We start from the raw sequence: 18488 nt of genomic DNA on the forward strand, positions 1-18488 counted from the left end.
AAACAAGTTGTTGACCCTGTACGACCCCTGTAAAAACTTGGTTCTGACATGTGATGCATCGTCCTATGGGGTTGGGTGCGTGTTGCAGCAGGGCAATGCTGAGGGTTAACTACAACGGTGGCTTATGCCTCCAGGTCGCTCTCTCACGCAGAATGCGGATATGGGATGGTCGAGAAGGAAGCGCTTGCATGTGTCTATGGTGTAAAAAAAATGCATCAGTACCTATTTGGTAGGAAGTTTAAATTAGAGACGGACCACAAGCCATTAACATCCCTGTTGTCAGACAACAAGGCTGTCAATGCCAACGCATCAGCTCGCATACAGCGATGGGCTCTCACGCTGGCTGCTTATGACTACTCCATCCAGCATTGGCCCGGCACTGAAAATTGTGCTGACGCGCTCAGCAGGCTTCAACTGGCCACCATTGAGGGGGCAGCGGAACAAAGCGCCGAGATGGTCATGGCTGTCGATGCCTTTGACAGCGCAGGCTCCCCCATCACAGCCCACCAGATCAAAATCTGGACAGAGATCTCTTCCTATCCCTGATTAAGAAATGTGTCCTGACTGGGGATTGGGCGCCAGCACACGGAGTACGCCCTGAGGAGGTCAGACCGTTCCACAGACGGATGGATGAGCTCTCCATCCAAGCCGACTGCCTACTATGGGGCCGCCGGTTAGTTATGCCCCAGAAGGGCAGGGAGGCATTAATCAGGGAACTCCACAGCGAGCACCCAGGCATTGTGCTGATGAAGGCCATTGCCCTGTCACACGTTTGGTGGCCTGGAATTGATTCAGACCTGGAACACTGTGTTCGCAGGTGCACGACGTGTGCCCAGCTGGGTAATGCCCCCAGGGAGGCCCCGCTCAGCCCGTGGCCCTGGCCCACCAGACCATGATCACGCATTCATGTTGACTACGTGGGCCCGTTCATGGGTAAGATGTTCCTTATTGTGGTAGATGCGTACTCGAAATGGATCGAGTGCATCATTCTGAATTCATGCACATCATCCACCACCATGGAAAGCCTATGTGTGATCTTTGCAACCCTTGGCTTGCCGGACATCCTGGTTAGTGATAATGGCCCATGTTTCACAAGCTACGAATTCCGAGAGTTTATGTCGGGCAATGGCATCAACCACGTAAGGACTGCGCCGTTCAAGCCGGCCTCCAATGGCCAGGCGGAACGTGCGGTCCAAATCATTAAGCAAGGTATGCTCAGGATTCAAGGGCCCTCCCTACAATGCCGCCCATCGCGCCTCCTGCTGGCCTATAGATCCCGACCGCACTAACTCACGGTGGTCCCGCCCGCAGAGCTACTAATGAAACGGACACTCAAATCTCAGCTGTCCCTCATTCACCCAGTCCTGACCGATATAGTTGAGGGCAAGCGCAAGTCACAAAACGAGTACCATGACCGTAATGCGAGGGGGAGATGTATAAAAATAAATGATCCTGTATTCGTCCTCAATCACGCCATGGGGTCCAAATGGCTTGAGGGCACTGTAATTGACAAAGAGGGGAATAGGGTCATCGTGGTAAAACTCAACAATGGTCAGATATACCGTAAGCATCTGGACCAAGTAAAAAAAAGGTTCAGCATTGACACGGAGGTACCTGAAGAAGACCATGAGATGGAGCTCACCACACCACCAGTGAACGAGCAACAAGAGCAATCAGAAGAATGCACAGTCCCTGCGGTCAGCCCGGAATCATCACAGGTGACAGACAGTCATGTCAGTGTCCAACAACCAGAGCCCCAACTGCGGCGCTCCACGAGGGAGCATAGAGCACCTGAAAGACTAAACCTATGATCCCAATAAGACTTTGTGGAGGGAGGTGATGTCATGTATGTAACCACAATGTAACACCACAGTATTACTATATACACTCAACCTAGATGCACACCTTGACAACAAGGGGTGAACTTGTGGGAGACACTCCTTAACTGATCATTCAGATATAAAAAGAAAGGTCCCACGCAGGGTCACTGTCTTTGGAGTCCTGTGAATAAAGAGTTCAGGTCACAGAAGGTGCCACGTGTTGTTTCATACTGAAGAGTTAGGATTTTACAGAACTAAATCTTGGGTGGAAGATGCCTGTGCTTGGATTTTTAAAAAAAACGTGTGGTGGACCATTGCACACCAGCCACCACACACGGGCTTGACAGAGCTAGGTTTTGGCCCAGTAGCAAGGATTAACCAAGACGACTGGAGACCAGCTCTGCTGCACGGACCTAGTGCGCACACATATCGCAGTGTGGGCTGGCCGGTGCTGCCCCTGGGCGCTCACCTCTTCTGGGCCCCGAACTCACGCCTCTCCTGGGCCCCGATCACGTCCCTCTCCAATCTCTCGCCGCTTCTTCACCCTGACCTCGCCGTTCCTTCGCCCTAACCTCGCCGATCCTGCAGTACCTGCCCACGCTCCAATCACCGACCTGGACCTTGATGATGTCCCTTTTCACTGCAGTTGCTCTCCTGCTCCAGCACGTGCTGCTCCCTGGAGTGGTACGCCGCCACGCTGCTCTTTCCGCTCCCCAGCCTGCTCCAATGGTGCTCGCAGGTCGGAACTCGTGCAGACTGCTGGACTAGGCCAGCTATACTTCATAAAGCATAATCTATACTTCATAAAACATACTGAAAACTCAATTTCTACTTCAATAAGGCAGCAATGAGAGCTGCAATGCAAGTCTAAGCAAATGAGAAGATGCTGGCTCATGGAAGCGGTTTATCGGTATTAAAAGCTGAAAGCTTTCAATGCTGCTCACACTCCAGCCATTTCTACTGAGCACTTTATTAACCTACCTGTTGTGATCAATAACATGTGTCCTTTGATGAAGCGAGAGCGGTTTGATCTGATACTGATGGACTTGGCAGGTTTTAGGCTGGAGACGTGGGGTAATGTAGGCTTGTAGTGTTCCGTGCTGTCCTTCAATGGAACGAATCTGTAGAAAGGAGGAGGAAATTTACACTCTGGAAAGGCTTCAGCTGTGCCTTTGAAATCACAAAGTTAGAACTACTAGACAGTGGTATATCAAATTGATCCTCAAGTCTCCAATACCGTTTTAGGACTGAGGAGAAGAATTTTGTCACATTCAGTGTAAACATGTCTTTTAATGGCTTATCATAAGTTAACACGAGACAGTCTTGGAGAAACAAGTATCCTGGTAAAAGCGTATTTTTTATGGTTATATATAAATCTGAACCTGCTTACTTGAACCCGAAATGTTATGCAACAAATCTAATTCAATATTCCAAGAAATATTTCAATCTATTAAATGTACCCCATTTCCATTTTTTGAGACTCTTTAAGGAGATTATGGAGAGTGCAAAAAGGAGGACTTGCATTTATATAGCACCTTTCACAACCTCAGGATGTTCAAGAGTGCTTTACAACCAATTAAGTACTTTGTCACTGTTGTGATGTAGGAAATTGCATGCAGCAAGGCCCCACAAACAGTAATCTCTTATAATGACATTAGTTGAGGGATAAATATTGGCTTGGACAGTAAGGTGAACTCTCCTGCTCTTCTTTGAATAGTGTTATGGGATCTTTTATGTCCACATGAGAAGGCAGATGTTTAGCATCTCATCTGAAACGAAATATTTTCTCAAAAATGGCATTCATAAGAGATGTAAAGTAAAAAGTTAAAAAGCTGAAATCTGCAATATAAAAACCTCTGGAACTACACAGAAGGCCTGTCAGCATTTGAAACAGAGAAGTTGCATTAACAATACAAGTAGACCCAGCCTAGATATTCCCACAAGTTTTATTTTAATGCTGGCTCTAACCCAAAATGGAAAGGGAAGGTAGATGAACCCCTCTTGAGTATCAAACACTAATGCAAACAGAGCTGTGAATGCTTTAATAGCTTGGGAAGTATACATAAAATAATAGAATAAAGTGGAAAATTCTGGATGATATACGAAGGTCATCACCATCAGGCTTATGTAAAGATGCAATATATACAAAAAGATAAGTGAAACAGATTTAAGTTGAAAGGAAATAAAATGGAGTGATTCCTAATTGGTTGGATTTTCATAATACTTGATCAAAAATGGTGTAGTGATGAGCTTTAATTATGGAATCTTCTTTTCATTAGTCAGAGAAAACTATCGTTTACCAATTCATAGTACCTTTAGTTCCAACCTGGTGGTATTTGCTTGGCATCGATAAGTCGCCAGGAGAAAATTACCATTCTGCTGTGAAAAACAAAATAAAGCACAACTTGTGAAGGTTGTACAAACATATACAAGTACGGTCATGCAATACCTGGCTATACTTTTAAACAACAGGATTGCAAGTCAGTTTACAGGATTGTTAAACACACATGGTAAAGAAGAAAACAGGGATGCAACAATAACGGAGTGCTGGTGCACAAACACTCATTGCCATAGAGTGGAATAACCCCCTACTCTGTGTGGCATGCAAGAATATGCCAAGTGGAGGCTGTGAACCCTCCTTGCAGGTGAAATGGATTTTCTGCCTGGGAAGTAATCATGCTTTCCGGCTGCTGACTAAAACAACAATAACAACAACTTGTATTTATATAGTGCCTTTAACGTAGTAAAACATCACAAGGCACTTCACAGGAGAGTTATCAAAGAAAATTTGATACCGAGCCACACAAGGAGATATTAGGGCAGCTTGGTCAAAGAGGTAGGCTTTAAGGAATGTCTTAAAAGAGGAAAGAGAGGTAGAGAGGTGGAGAGGTTATGGGAGGGAATTCCAGAGTTATGGGCTTGGCAGCTAAAGGCACCAAAGGTTAAAATTGGGGATGCTCAAGAGGCCATAATTGGAGGAGCACAGGTATCTCAGAGGGTTGTAGGGCTGGAGGATATTGCAGAGATAGGGAGGGGCGAGGCCATGGAGGGATTTGAAAACAAGGATAAGAATTTTAAAATTGAGGCGTAGCTTAACCGGGAACCAATGTAGATCAGCGAGCACAGGGGTGAACTGGACTTGGTGTGAGTTAGGACATGGGCAACAGAGTTTTGGATGAGTTCAAGTTTACGGAGGGTAGAATGTGGGAGGTTGGCCAAGAGTGTGTTGCAATAGTCAAGTCCCGAGGTAACAAAGGCATGGATAAGAGTTGCAACAGCAGATGAGCTGAGGCAGAGATGGTGCTGAGCAACCTTATGGAGGTGGAAATAGGGGCTCTTCGTGATGGCGCGGATATGTGGTCGGAAGCTCATTTTGTTGTCAAAAATAGGACACCAAGCATGCAAGCAGTTTGGTTCAGCCTCAGACAGTTGCCAGGGAGAGGGATGGAGTCAGTGGCTAGAGAACGCAGTTTCTGGCAGGGACCAAAGACAATTGTTTCAGTCTTCCCAATATTTAGCTGGAGGAAATTTCTTCTCATCCAATATTGGATGTTGGACAAGCAGTCTGGCAATTTAGAGACAGTGGAGGGGTCAAGAGAATTGGTGCTGAGGTAAAGCTGTGTGTTGTCAGTGTATGTGTGGAAACTGACGCTGTGTTTTCAGATATCGCCGAGAGGCAGCATGTAGATGAGAAATAGGAGGGGGCCAAGGATAGATCTTTGGGGGACACCAGAGGTAACGATGCAGGAGCAGGAAGAAAAGTAATTGCAGGTGATTCTCTGGCTGCGACTGGAAAGATAAGAATGGAATCAGGTGAGTGCAGTCCCACTCAGCTGGACAACCGTGGAGAGGCGTTGGAGGAGGATGGTGTGATTAACCGTGCCAAAGGATACAGATAAGTCGAGAAGGACGAAGCAAGGATAGCTTACCTTTGCCACAGTACCTTAGGAGGTAATTTGTGACTTTGATAAAAGTATTTCTGGTACAGTGGCAAGGGCAGAAACCGGATTGGAGGGATTCAAAAGGGATTCCAGGAAAGATGGGCACGGATTTGGGAGACAACAGCACATTCAAGGACCTTAGAGGGACTAAAGGCAGATAAATCCCCTGGACCTGATGGCTTGCATTCTAGGATCTTAAGAGAAGTAGAAGCAGGGATTGTGGATGCATTGGTTGTAATTGACCAAAATTCCCTGGATTCTGGGGAGGTCCCAGCAGATTGGAAAACTGCAAATGTAACGCCCCTATTTAAAAAAGGAGGCAGACAAAAAGCAGGAAACTATAGACCAGTTAGCCTAACATCTGTGGTTGGGAAAATGTTGGAGTCCATTATTAAAGAAGCAGTAGCAGGACATTTAGAAAAGCAAAATTCAGTCAGGCAGAGTCAGCAGGGATTTATGAAGGGGAAGTCATGTTTGACAAATTTGCTGGAATTCTTTGAGGATGTAACGAACAGGGTGGATAAAGTGGATGTGGTGTATTTGGACTTCCAGAAGGCATTTAACAAGGTGCCACATAAAAGGTTACTGCACAAGATAAACGTTCACGGGGTTGGGGGTAATATATTAGCATGGATAGAGGATTAGCTAACTAACAGAAAACAAAGAGTCGGGATAAATGATTCATTCTCTGGTTGGCAATCAGTACCTAGTGGGGTGCCGCAGGGATCAGTGCTGGGACCCCAACTATTTACAATCTATATTAACGACTTGGAAGAAGGGACCAAGTGTAATGTAGCCAAGTTTGCTGACGGTACAAAGATGGGAGGAAAAGCAATGTGTGAGGAGGACACAAAAAAAAACTGCAAAAGGACAAAGACAGGCTAGGTGAGCGGGTAAAAATTTAGCAGATGGAGTATAATGTTGGAAAGTGTGAGGTCACTTTGGCAGAAAAAAATCAAAGTGCAAGTTATTATTTAAATGGAGAAAGATTGCAAAGTGCTGCAGTACAGCGGGACCTGGGGGTATTTGTGCATGAAAGACAAAAGGATAGTATGCAGGTACAGCAAGTGATCAGGAAGGCCAATGGTATCTTGGCCTTTATTGCAAAGGGGATGGAGTATAAAAGCAGGGAAGTCTTGCTACAGTTATACAGGGTATTGGTGAGGCCACATCTGCATGCAGTTTTGGTTTCCATATTTACAAAAGGATATACTTGCTTTGGAGGCAGTTCAGAGAAGGTTCACTAGGTTCACTAGAGGGGCTTGACTTATGAGGAAAGGTTGAGTAGGTTGGGCCTCTGCTCATTAGAATTCAGAAGAATGAGAGGTGATCTTATCAAAGCGTACAAGATTATGAGGGGGCTTGACAAGATGGATGCAGAGAGGATGTTTCCACTGATGGGGGAGACTAGAACTAGAGGGCATGATCTTAGAATAAGGGGCCGCCCATTTAAAACGGAGATGAGGAGAAATTTCTTCTCTTAGAGGGTTGTGAACCTGTGGAATTCGCTGCCTCAGAGAGCTGTGGAAGCTGGGACATTGAATAAATTTTAAGACAGAAATAGACAGTTTCTTAAAGATAAGGGGATAAGGGGTTATGGGGAGCGGGCAGGGAAGTGGAGCTGAGTCCATGATCAGATCAGCCATGATCTTATTGAATGGCGGAACAGGCTCGAGGGGCCGTATGGCCTACTCCTGCTCCTATTTCTTATGTTCTTATGTTCTTATGAAAGAGAGGTTGGTGATGGGGTGGCAGTTTGCAAGGACAGAGGGGCCAAGGGTTGTTTTTTTTTTTGAGAGGGGTGATTGACAGCAGATTTGATGGGGAGGGGACAGTTCATAATATCAGCTAACATGGAAGCCAGGAAGGGAAGTTAAGTGGTCAGCAGTTTGGTGGGAATAGGGTCGCGGGAGCAGGAGGTGGGTCTCATGGACAAGATGAGCTCGGAGAGGTCATGAGGGGAGATTGGAGGCAAACTAGAGAAAGATGCTAGTTCAGGGCTAGGGCAGGAAGTTTTTGTCCGGTGGGCTAGGGGAAGGGAGGGAAACAGCAGAGGCAGCTGATCGGATGGTCTCAACCTTAGTGACAAAGAAGTCCATGAGCTCCTCGCACTTGTTGTTGGAGGGGAGAGTGGAGGAGACAGGGGGAAGGCGTTTAAGAAGATAGTTTGCAGTAAAGAAAAGAAGCCGGGGTTATCTTTACATTCCAGGATGATCCTGAAATAGTGAAGTTTTGGCAGATGAGTGCAGGATCCGATAGTGCTTTAACTGGTTCAGCCAGATCTGGCGTTGAATAGATAAACCAATTGTCCGCCCTATCATAGAAACATATAAAATAGGTGCAGGAGTTGGCCATTCGGCCCTTCGATATAATCATGGCTGATCATTCAACCTCAGTACCCCACCCCATATCCATTCAAGTCTGCATCCCTTGGACTTAAGGGGGCAGAGATGACAACCATACCAGAGGAATGGCCAGGGCGAGAGAGAATGAGTAATGGTTTTAATGGTGATTATTTAAAAGGGTGCTGGCTTGAGGTCTGGGAACAGAATGGCCACTGACTTCACTCAAACAGCATAATACTCAACGTCAAGTTTTCAATTTCCACATTTTCAAATCTACATTAAACAAGAACAGTGTGAACAGTGATGCAAGAAAAATAGCATTATTTTTGTGAAGTCTTCAAACTTAAGCATTTTTTATTTCTTCACTGATCAACTTTCATAACCTCATATTAAGGAAAAGGCTCCAGAGAATGTTTCTTCTTTACTTACAACCATAGAAGTTTACAGCACAGAATGGGGCTATTTGGTCCATCGTATCTGTGCCAACTCTGTGCTACAACAATCTAAAACTATTCCCACTGACCCATTCTCTCCCTACAGCCCTGTAGGTTCCTCTGCTTCAAATAGTTACTCAATTTTCCCTGAAAAGATACCATGGTGTCTGCCTCAACAACCTTCTGTGACAAAGCTCTTCTACTAACCTTTCTTCTTACTCACTTACTGATAATTAATGACCCTTGTTACGATTGCCGACCAGAAAAAATAGTCTTTTTCGAATGACTTTACTGAAACCCTTTATAATTTTAAATCTCCTCTAAGCCTTCTCTGCTCCAGTGAAAATGGTGGCAGTATCTCAAGTCCATCCTCATAACTGTATTTTCCCATCTCTTGCATCATCCTGGTGAATTTATGCTTTAAAGATCTCTGTTGCTTTAATATCCTTTCTATAGTGGGGAGCCCAAAACCACAAATATGCTTGGAAGTTCCTCTGAACTACCCCAGCTGTAACTTTGCCAGATATGCAGTGAAAATGGGGTTCCCGCCACATTTTCAGCTAAGTTACGGCAGAGAAGCAGGAGCAGCTGCGAACAAATTATGAGCCAAAGTACTGTGGTCTAACCAATGTTTTGTATAAATCTATAATTACTTCTTTACTCTTGTATTCTACACACCCATTTATAGAACTTAAAATGCTACTGGCCTTTTTATGGCTTTACCTGGAATTTGCACTTACAGGGAATTAGATATTTGAATCTCTCTCTGTATTCCAAACAATTCATCACCCGACTGCTGAGCTACCGCCCAAAAATCCCAGTTAGGTAAAATAAAATCACCTACTGCCGACCGGTAAATTCATCAGAGAAATACTGCTGGTGGTAGTCCACACTGCCCGCCCATGGGAAAATCCCCCAAAATGCCAGTTTCATCACCAAGATCGGCTAAGATCCATTTACCGCCTGCCAAAAAGACCATTCTGAAAAAGCTGGTCTTACCTCGATCTTGGCCGATCTTGATTTATGGCAGTCAATTTTGTACACAGTAAGATTCCACAAACAGCAAGTGAGATAAATGACTAGTTAATCTTTTTAAGTGGTGGTGTCTGAGGGAGGAAAGACAACATATTTGACAATGCAGCTCCCTTAATACAGTACTGAAGTGTCACTTGAGATTATATGCTGGAATGGGGTTTAAAACCATAATCTTCTGACTCCAGGGCAAGAGTCTTAACTACTCAGCATATTTAACATTAATTTAAAGAAGTGAAACTGCATTTAACTAGATAACAGTACCACTTAGACAACAGTTTGTCCGCACTGAATTTGGATTATTTGCATTTAATGGAAATGTTCCAATTAGTATTTCTCTCTTTAAAATATGATGGTCTTCAGCTAGTGACTTCATACTGGCATGCAGGCAACTTTTATTGATTTTCTCTCATGGGAAAGATTCACAGTCATGTTATAATAGCTGTTTAAAAATGTATGATGTTTACAGCTGCTTTGCCATTAGTGAAGAAATCAAGAGCACCCTTTGAGTAGCTCACCATTTGTTTTTGTACTCTCTAATAACTTCCCAAACAGTGCCTTAGAGCAAATCTATTCCATGTAAGTTAACAAACTTGACTGTTTTTCCTGGCTGTGCTCCATGTATTGAATTGTCTGCATAATGATCTGTGAATTGAAGGGAAACCAGCATTGACTGAATTTACGTCCACCAATAATTTAAGTAGCACATTCACTTTTCTTTTATATTCCACTGTAGTAGTGGGGTGAAAGGCCTGGCACTATAGCATTGGCAGAGTTGCATCCACTCCTGCTGTGATGTGAAATGCCATTTTAAAAAAAATTGATTGCAATAAGGCAAGCGGCCACTACAATTCATTTTCTAACAATCGTATTCTAATGCTTTAAAGTAACAAAGGAGTTAGTGTGTGAGACCAACACCATTAACAGGGCACTGTGTGGCTGGTTTGATTTAGTTCAAATTGACTCCATAGTTGGGGGAAGCTACCATACCATGACTCTCTGTAGCACTTCAAATTAATACATCAGATGTGAAGCTCTGTGGGCTGTCCTGAGAGTGTACAAGGCATTAAATAAATACAGATCCTTCAAATGAATCCATGTCGAGATGGAAGTCACTCCCGAGCTTTTCTGCGCATGCACGGCTGACCACTCAGCGCCAATCGCAGGAAAAGTGAGTTCAGCATTGGAAAAAAAATCACAAGAAAAAAAAATCCCAAATCTCGCGCATGCGCAGGCCTCTCCGCTCTTTCTCGAGTCGAGAGGCCTGCACTTACCATGGACTTCCGCTACTGACCGCTGCCTGCTGCCCCCGCTGAGAAAACCGGGATAAATCTCCCGCCCAAATCGGCCCCAGCGGTAGCGGGCGATAAAAAAAGCAAGGACCGCTGAGAAACGGGCAGGAGTGGCAGTTGACGAATTTCAGGGCCAGTGTCTTCCCTTCAAGTATATACTGCATTGACTTGTTTTTCCTCCAAAATTGAATACCCCACACTTATCCACATTAAATTGGATCTGCCAACTATCTATCCATTCCACTTACCTATGTCTTCCTGATGCCTTTTGCAGTTCTTGCTGTTTGCCAAACCCCTTACTTTTGTGTTGTCAGCAAATTTTTAGATTTATCTCAAATTATGCACTCAATGAGTTTTCTTCCAACTGTAGTTAGACTGTCCACAGTTACATGGTTTATGCTTGTCTTTTTTCTTGAAGAAAGGCATCTGATAGCCAATCCAACAGCATACTTTGCATATTTAAGAATGATTGAGAAATTGTGACCAAAGCCTTTATTGGTTTCCTCTCTTACCTCTTTCAACAGCCTAGGAAACATGCTCGATTGTCCCAATTTTAAATCAGAATCAATTTATTTTCCAGTTAGTTCTATCAATTATTTCATACCCTATATTCACACTTCCTGCATCATTTGTGAAAACCACTGCAAAATATTATTTAACAGGGCTGAAAATCTGTGTCCCTTCTGGCAGTACAGTAGCAGAAGTGTCAAACAGTTATGCTGGGTCCAACCCTTCACCAGCACTTAGGGGAGCAGCATAAATGACAATGTGGCTGAGGGATGGGACTCCTAAACCACGAGTTTCCTCATTGCCAGCCTACCAAAAGAGTCTCAAACCAGTATAAGTAAAAGCAGGTGTACTGACCTGCCGTCTGATCGAAGTGGGGCACATCTAGGGATCCAGATCTGGATCGTGATCTGGACCCCTAAAAATGTTGCCCAGATTATTTACATAAGGTGATCTCATGTGATCCTACATACATCAGGTGCCAATATTGCCACCATACCTTCATCCTCCACAATTAGACTTACTCCATCATCCCTGAGCAGTCCTATCCTCTTTTTAGCTATTCTATTACATGCCTTTAAAAGATCTTCTATATTATTTACTAGTCGTTTTTTTAATATCTTCTTTCAGCCCTTCTAATCTCCCTTTTCACCTAAACTTTCTACATTGCTCATGATTTTCTTCAATATTGTTAGCCCTCATTTTATAACAGGCCACCTATTAAGTTTCAGTTTAGTTTTAATCTCCCTACTTAACCATGGAACTTTATTTTTTGATGCACACCCTTTTTTACCTTGTGGAATATATTTATTTTCTACCCTATCTATCTCATCTTTACAGATTTTGCACAGCAGACGCAACAAATATTTGCTAGTTTTTCTGCTCGGTTAACACAATGCTTACCCTTGTTGAACTTTCCTTTTCCTCAGTCCAGCACCCATATCTTCAATATCTTTTTCTACTCTTATGTTGAACTTGACTACATTGTGTCCGCTATTTTCCCAATTGTTGTAGTACTGTCATATTAGTTATTTACTCTACTTGATATCCAAGAACTACAAGCAACCAATGGATTTGCAAATTCTCAGTTTCAGATAGAATCACTTCAACTTCCACAGTAACAGCAATTGATTAAAAAAGAACATTACCGGGGAGGGAAGAAAGTGATTTAAATGTAAAGTATTCCATATATATACCACCAATTAAGGTCTCTCCTGACATGATAGGGGAAATCTGACTTTGGAATGATTCAACACATTCTGCAGAGATGCTGCATTTTGGATCGGACAGTCAAGTACACAAACAGCAGACATAATCGGTGATCTCTGTAGAACCAGCAGCAGTCAGCATCTTTCCTGGATGCTGAACCCCATGGGTTAAATTTTCGACAGGTTTGCGACCGGTTTTCTGCCTGGGCGAAGCACAAAAACAATTTTTTTTGGATGCTAAATGATTCGCACAACATTTTGCGCCCGGGCAGAAATTTCTGCGGTGGTTTTCCCGTGGCGCTACACTTTGCGCCCGCCCAATGTTTTCACTGTTTGGATGACGTCAATTGGCCTGGGCGGAAAATTCGGTGATATCACCTGTTTTACCGTCCGCCCGGAAACCTGCCTGAAAAAATCAATCGAACCCAGGATGCACCTGGCGCCATCTTGAAAACAGAGCATAAGTTCAGTGGAGGCCGAAGATGTTGGTATGGTTCTTAATGAATACTTTGAGTCTGTTTTCACAAAGGAAAGGGGCAATGCAGATACTGCTATCGAGGAGGAGTATGAAATTCTGGATGAAATAAACATAGTGAGAGCAGAGCTATTAAGGGATTTAGCAGCTTTGAAAGTGGATAAGTCCCCAGGCCCGAATGAAATGCATCCCAGGCTGTTGAGCGAAATAAAAGAGGAAATAGCAGAGGCCTTGACCATCATTTTCCAGTCCTCTTTGGGTTTGGGCTTGGTACCAGAGGACTGCTAATGTAGTACTCTTATTGAAGAAGGGAGAAAGGAAAAGGCTGAGTAATTACAGGCCTGTCAGCCTAACCTCAGTGGTGGGAAAATTATTGGAAAAAATCCTGAAGGTCAGGATAAATCTACATTTAGAAAGGCAAGGATTAATTAGGGACAGTCAGCACAGATTTGTTAAGGGAAGATCATGTTTGACTAACCTGATTGAATTTTTCTAAGAGGTAATCAGGAGGGTCGATGAGGGTAGTGCATACGATGTAGTATATATGGACTTTAGCAAAGCTTTTGATAAGGTCCCACATGGTAGACTGCTCACGAAGGTAAACGCCTATGGGATCCAGGGCAAAGTAGCAAGTTAGATCCAAAATTGGCTTAGAGAAAGAAAGCAAAGGATAATAGCTGATGGATGTTTTTGTGACTGGAAGGATATTTACAGTGGGGTTCCGCAGGGCTCAGTACTGGGTCCCTTGATTTTTGTGATATACATCAATCTAGATTTAAATATAGGGGATATGATTAAGAAGTTTGCAGATGACACTAAAATTGGCTATGTGGTTGATAATGAAGAGGAAACTCATGGATTGCAGGAGGATATCAATCTACTGGTCAGTTGGGGAGAACAGTGACAAATGGAATTTAATTTGGAGAAGTGTGAGGACTTGGGGAGGACTAATAAAGAAAGGGTATACACATTAAACGGTAGGCTACTTAGAAGTGTAAATGAACAAAGAGACCTTAGAGTGCTTGTCCACAGATCCCTGAAAGTAGCAGGCCAGGTGGATAAGGTGATTAAGAAGGCATACGGAATGCTTGCCTTTATTGGCCGAGGCATAGAATACAAGAGCAGGGAGGTTATGCTTAAATTGTATAATTGTATTCATCATCATAGGAAGTCCCACGAAATTGAGGAAGACTTGCTTCCACTCTAAAAGTGAGTTCTCAGGTGACTATACAGACCAATACAGGAATTACAGTCGGTGAAGGAAAGAGTGGATGGAGAGTCTGGTTTGCCGCACGCTCCTTCTGCTGCCTGCGCTTGTTTTCTGCATGCTCTCGGCGACGAGACTCGAGGTGCTCAGCGCCATCCCAGATGCTCTTCCTCCACTTAGGGCAGTCTTTGGCCACAGCTGGAATACTGCGTGCAATTCTGGTTGCCGCATTATAGGAAGGACGTGATTGCACAGGAGAGGGTGCAGAGGAAATTTACGAGGATGCTGCCGGGAATGAAGAATCGTAGCTATGAGGGCAGATTGGTTAGGCTGGATTTGTTCTCTTTGGAACAGAGGAGGCTGAGAGGAGATCTCATTGAGGTGTCACAGAAACATAGAAAATAGGTGCAGGAGTAGACCATTTGGCCCTTCGAGCCTGCACCACCATTCAAAATGATCATGGCTGATCATGCAACTTCAGTACCCCATTCCTGCTTTCTCTCTATACCCTTTGATTCCTTTAGCCGAAAGGGCCACATCTTACTCCCTTTTGAATATATCTAACGAACTGGGCTCAACAACTTTCTGTTACCATGTACTTGCTGCCCTTGTCCTTCTAGGTGGTAGAGGTTGCGGGTTTGGGAGTTGCTGCAGTGCATCTTGTAGATAGTACACATTGCAGCCACGGTATGCGGGTGGTGGAGGGAGTGAATGTTTAAGGTGGTGGATGGGGTACCAATCAAGCTGCTGCTTTGTACTGCTTGGTGTCGAGCTTCTTCGGTGTTGTTGGAGCTGCACACATTCAGATAAGGACAACAAATTTCAATCCGATAATTTCATGGTCACCATTACTGATACTAGCTTTTTATTCCAGATTTATTTAATTAACTGAATTTAAAATCCAGAGCGGTCATGGTGGGATTTGAACTTGGGTCTCTAGATCATTAATCCAGGCCTCTAGGTTACTAGTCCAGCAACATAACCACTATGCGACCATTCCTGAGTGAAATATATGGCATGTAGCCAGGCCCCACAAATAACCACATTTCAGAGTAAATAAGGAAACAAACTCTTTGAGTGCTCCAATTTCCTACAAGCACAAATAATTTTTCAAAAATACTAATTTTTCAATAAATAATATTTACTTCTTACCTCTGCATCACACCCACTGAAGCTGACCACGGCTGAATTTTTGTCCACATCCAGTAGATCTATTGGGACATCACTCTGTGCACAGAGACAAATAAATAGGGCAAAACTATCAAGCTGCTTGCCCAAAAATGAATTTTAGTTTACATTTAAAAAAGCAAAAATGGCTAGAGTTTTCTCTGCAACATGTGATTGTCCTAATGATTTTCACAGCTGCTCTTAAAAGACTTACATTTATATGGCGACTTTCACGACCTCAGGACCTCCCAAAGTGCTTTACAGCCAATGAAATACTTTTCAAGTGTAGTCACTTTTGTAATGTAGGAAACCTGGCAACCAGTTTGCGTACAACAAGCTCCCACAAACAGCAATTGATGATAACCAGATAATCTGTTTTTAGTGTTTTCAATGATGGTGATTAAGGGATAAATATTGGTCAGAACACCAGGGATAACTCCCATGCTCTTTTTCAAAATGGGATCTTTTACATTCACCCAAGAGAGCAGACGGGGTCTCGGTTTAATGTCTCATCCGAAACATAGAAACACAGAAAATAGATGCAGGAGTAGGCCATTTGGCCCTTCGAGCCTGTACCACTATTCAATATGATCATGGCTGATCATTTTTGCAACTTTAGTACCCCATTCCTGCTTTCCCTCCTTGATCCCTTTAGCCGTAAGGGCCACATTTAACTCCCTTTTGAATATATCTAATGAACTGGCCTCAACAACTTTCTGTGGTAGAGAATTCCACAAGTTCACAATTCTCTAAGTGAAGAAGTTTCTCCTCATCTCGGTCCTAAATGGCTTACCCCTTACCCTTAAGACTGTGACCCCTGGTTCTGGACTTACCCAACATCGGGAACATTCTTCCTGTATCTAACCTGTCCAATCGCGTCAGAATTTTGTATGTTTTTATGAGATCCCCTCTCATTCTTCTAAATTCCAGTGAATATAAGCCTAGTCGATCCAGTCTTTCTTCATAATCAGTCCTGCCATCCCAGGAATCAGATAATATTTTACCTTCCTGTTTTTGCCATCAAAGTGGATAACCTCACATTTATCTACATTATACTGCATCTGTCATCTGAATGGTGACAGATTAGGAAAAGGGGAGGTGCAACGAGACCTGGGTGTCATGGTACATAGAAACATAGAAAATAGGTGCAGGAGTAGGCCATTCGGCCCTTCGAGCATGCACCACCATTCAATGAGTTCATGGCTGAACATGCAACTTCAGTACCCCATTCCTGCTTTCTCGCCATACCCCCTGATCCCCCTAGTAGTAAGGACTACATCTAACTCCTTTTTGAATATATTTAGTGAATTGGCCTCAACAACTTTCTGTGGTAGAGAATTCCACAGGTTCACTATTCTCTGGGTGAAGAAGTTTCTCCTCATCTCGGTCCTAAATGCCTTACCCCTTATCCTTAGACTGTAACCCCTGATTCTGGACTTCCCCAACATTGGGAACATTCTTCCTGCATCTAACCTGTCTAAACCCGTCAGAATTTTAAACGTTTCTATGAGATCCCTTCTCATTCTTCTGAACTCCAGGGAGTACAAGCCCAGTTGATCCAGTCTTTCTTGATATGTCAGTCCCACTATCCCGGGAATCAGTCTGGTGAATCTTCGCTGCACTCCCTCAATAGCAAGAATGTCCTTCCTCAAGTTAGGAGACCAAAACTGTACACAATAATCCAGGTGTGGCCTCACCAAGGCCCTGTACAACTGTAGTAACAATTCCCTGCCCCTGTACTCAAATCCCCTCGCTATGAAGACCAACATGCCATTTGCTTTCTTAACCGCCTGCTGTACCTGCATGACAACCTTCAATGACTGATGTACCATGACACCCAGGTCTCATTGCACCTCCCCTTTTCCTAATCTGTCACCATTCAGATAATAGTCTGTCTCTCTGTTTTTACGACCAAAGTGGATAACCTCACCTTTATCCACATTATACTTCATCTGCCTTGCATTTGCCCACTCACCTAACCTATCCAAGTCGCTCTGTAGCCTCATAGCATCCTCCTCGCAGCTCACACTGCCACCCAACTTAGTGTCATCCACAAATTTGGAGATACTACATTTAATCCCCTCATCTAAATCATTAATGTACAATGTAAACAGCTGGGGCCCCAGCACAGAACTTTGCGGTACCTCACTAGTCACTGCCTGCCATTCTGAAAAGTACCCATTTACTCCTACTCTTTGCTTCCTGTCTGCCAACCAGTTCTCAATCCACGTCAGCACACTACCCCCAATCCCATGTGCTTTGATTTTGCACACCAATCTCTTGTGTGGGACCTTGTCAAAAGCCTTTTGAAAGTCCAAATACACCACATCCACTGGTTCTCCCTTGATCACTTTACTAGTTATATCCTCAAAAAATTCTAGAAGATTTGTCAAGCATGATTTCCCTTTCATAAATCCATGCTGTCACTGCTTTCCAAATGTGCTGCTATTACATCTTTAATAACTGATTCCAACATTTTCCCCACTACCAATGTCAGGCTAACCGGTCTATAATTCCCTATTTTCTCTCTCCCTCCTTTTTTTTAAAAAGTGGGGTTACATTAGCTATCCTCCAATCCATAGGAACTGATCCAGAGTCTATAGAATGTTGGAAAATGACCGCCAATGCATCCACTATTTCTAGGGCCACTTCCTTAAGTACTCTGGGATGCAGATTATCAGGCCCTGGGGATTTAATCGACCTTCAGTCCCATCAATTTCCTTAACACAATTTCCTGACTAATAAGGATTTCCTTCAGTTCCTCCTTCTCACTAGACCCTCGGTCCCCTAGTATTTCCGGAAGGTTATTTGTGTCTTCCTTAGTGATGACAGAACCAAAGTATTTGTTCAATTGGTCTGCCATTTCTTTGTTCCCCATTATAAATTCACCTGATTCTGACTGCAAGGGACCTACATTTGTCTTCACTAATCTTTTTCTCTTCACATATCTATAGAAGTGTTTGCAGTCAGTTTTTATGTTCCCAGCAAGCTTACTCTCATACTCTATTTTCCCCCTCCTAATTAAACCCTTTGTCCTCCTCTGCTGGATTCTAAATTTCT

At 43.6% G+C, this 18488-nt stretch overlaps 1 protein-coding gene across 3 annotated transcripts in view; it reads right to left on the reverse strand.

Annotated features, from left to right (window-relative positions):
- bbs7 (Bardet-Biedl syndrome 7) overlaps positions 1-18488 on the reverse strand; it is a 68909-nt gene that overhangs the window by 18674 nt on the left and 31747 nt on the right. For 2 of the 3 annotated variants that reach the window (XM_070871787.1, XM_070871797.1), the window contains 3 exons: positions 15414-15488; positions 4134-4199; positions 2802-2941 (listed from right to left, as the gene is read on the reverse strand). In XM_070871787.1, the coding sequence (XP_070727888.1) occupies positions 2802-2941; positions 4134-4199; positions 15414-15488 (281 nt within the window). The remainder of the gene's footprint in view (positions 1-2801; positions 2942-4133; positions 4200-15413; positions 15489-18488) is intronic. The other variant, XM_070871790.1, reaches the window with a different exon arrangement.

This window comes from Pristiophorus japonicus, chromosome 2 (genome assembly GCF_044704955.1).
Source record: "Pristiophorus japonicus isolate sPriJap1 chromosome 2, sPriJap1.hap1, whole genome shotgun sequence".
NCBI classification, from domain to species: Eukaryota; Metazoa; Chordata; class Chondrichthyes; family Pristiophoridae; genus Pristiophorus; species Pristiophorus japonicus.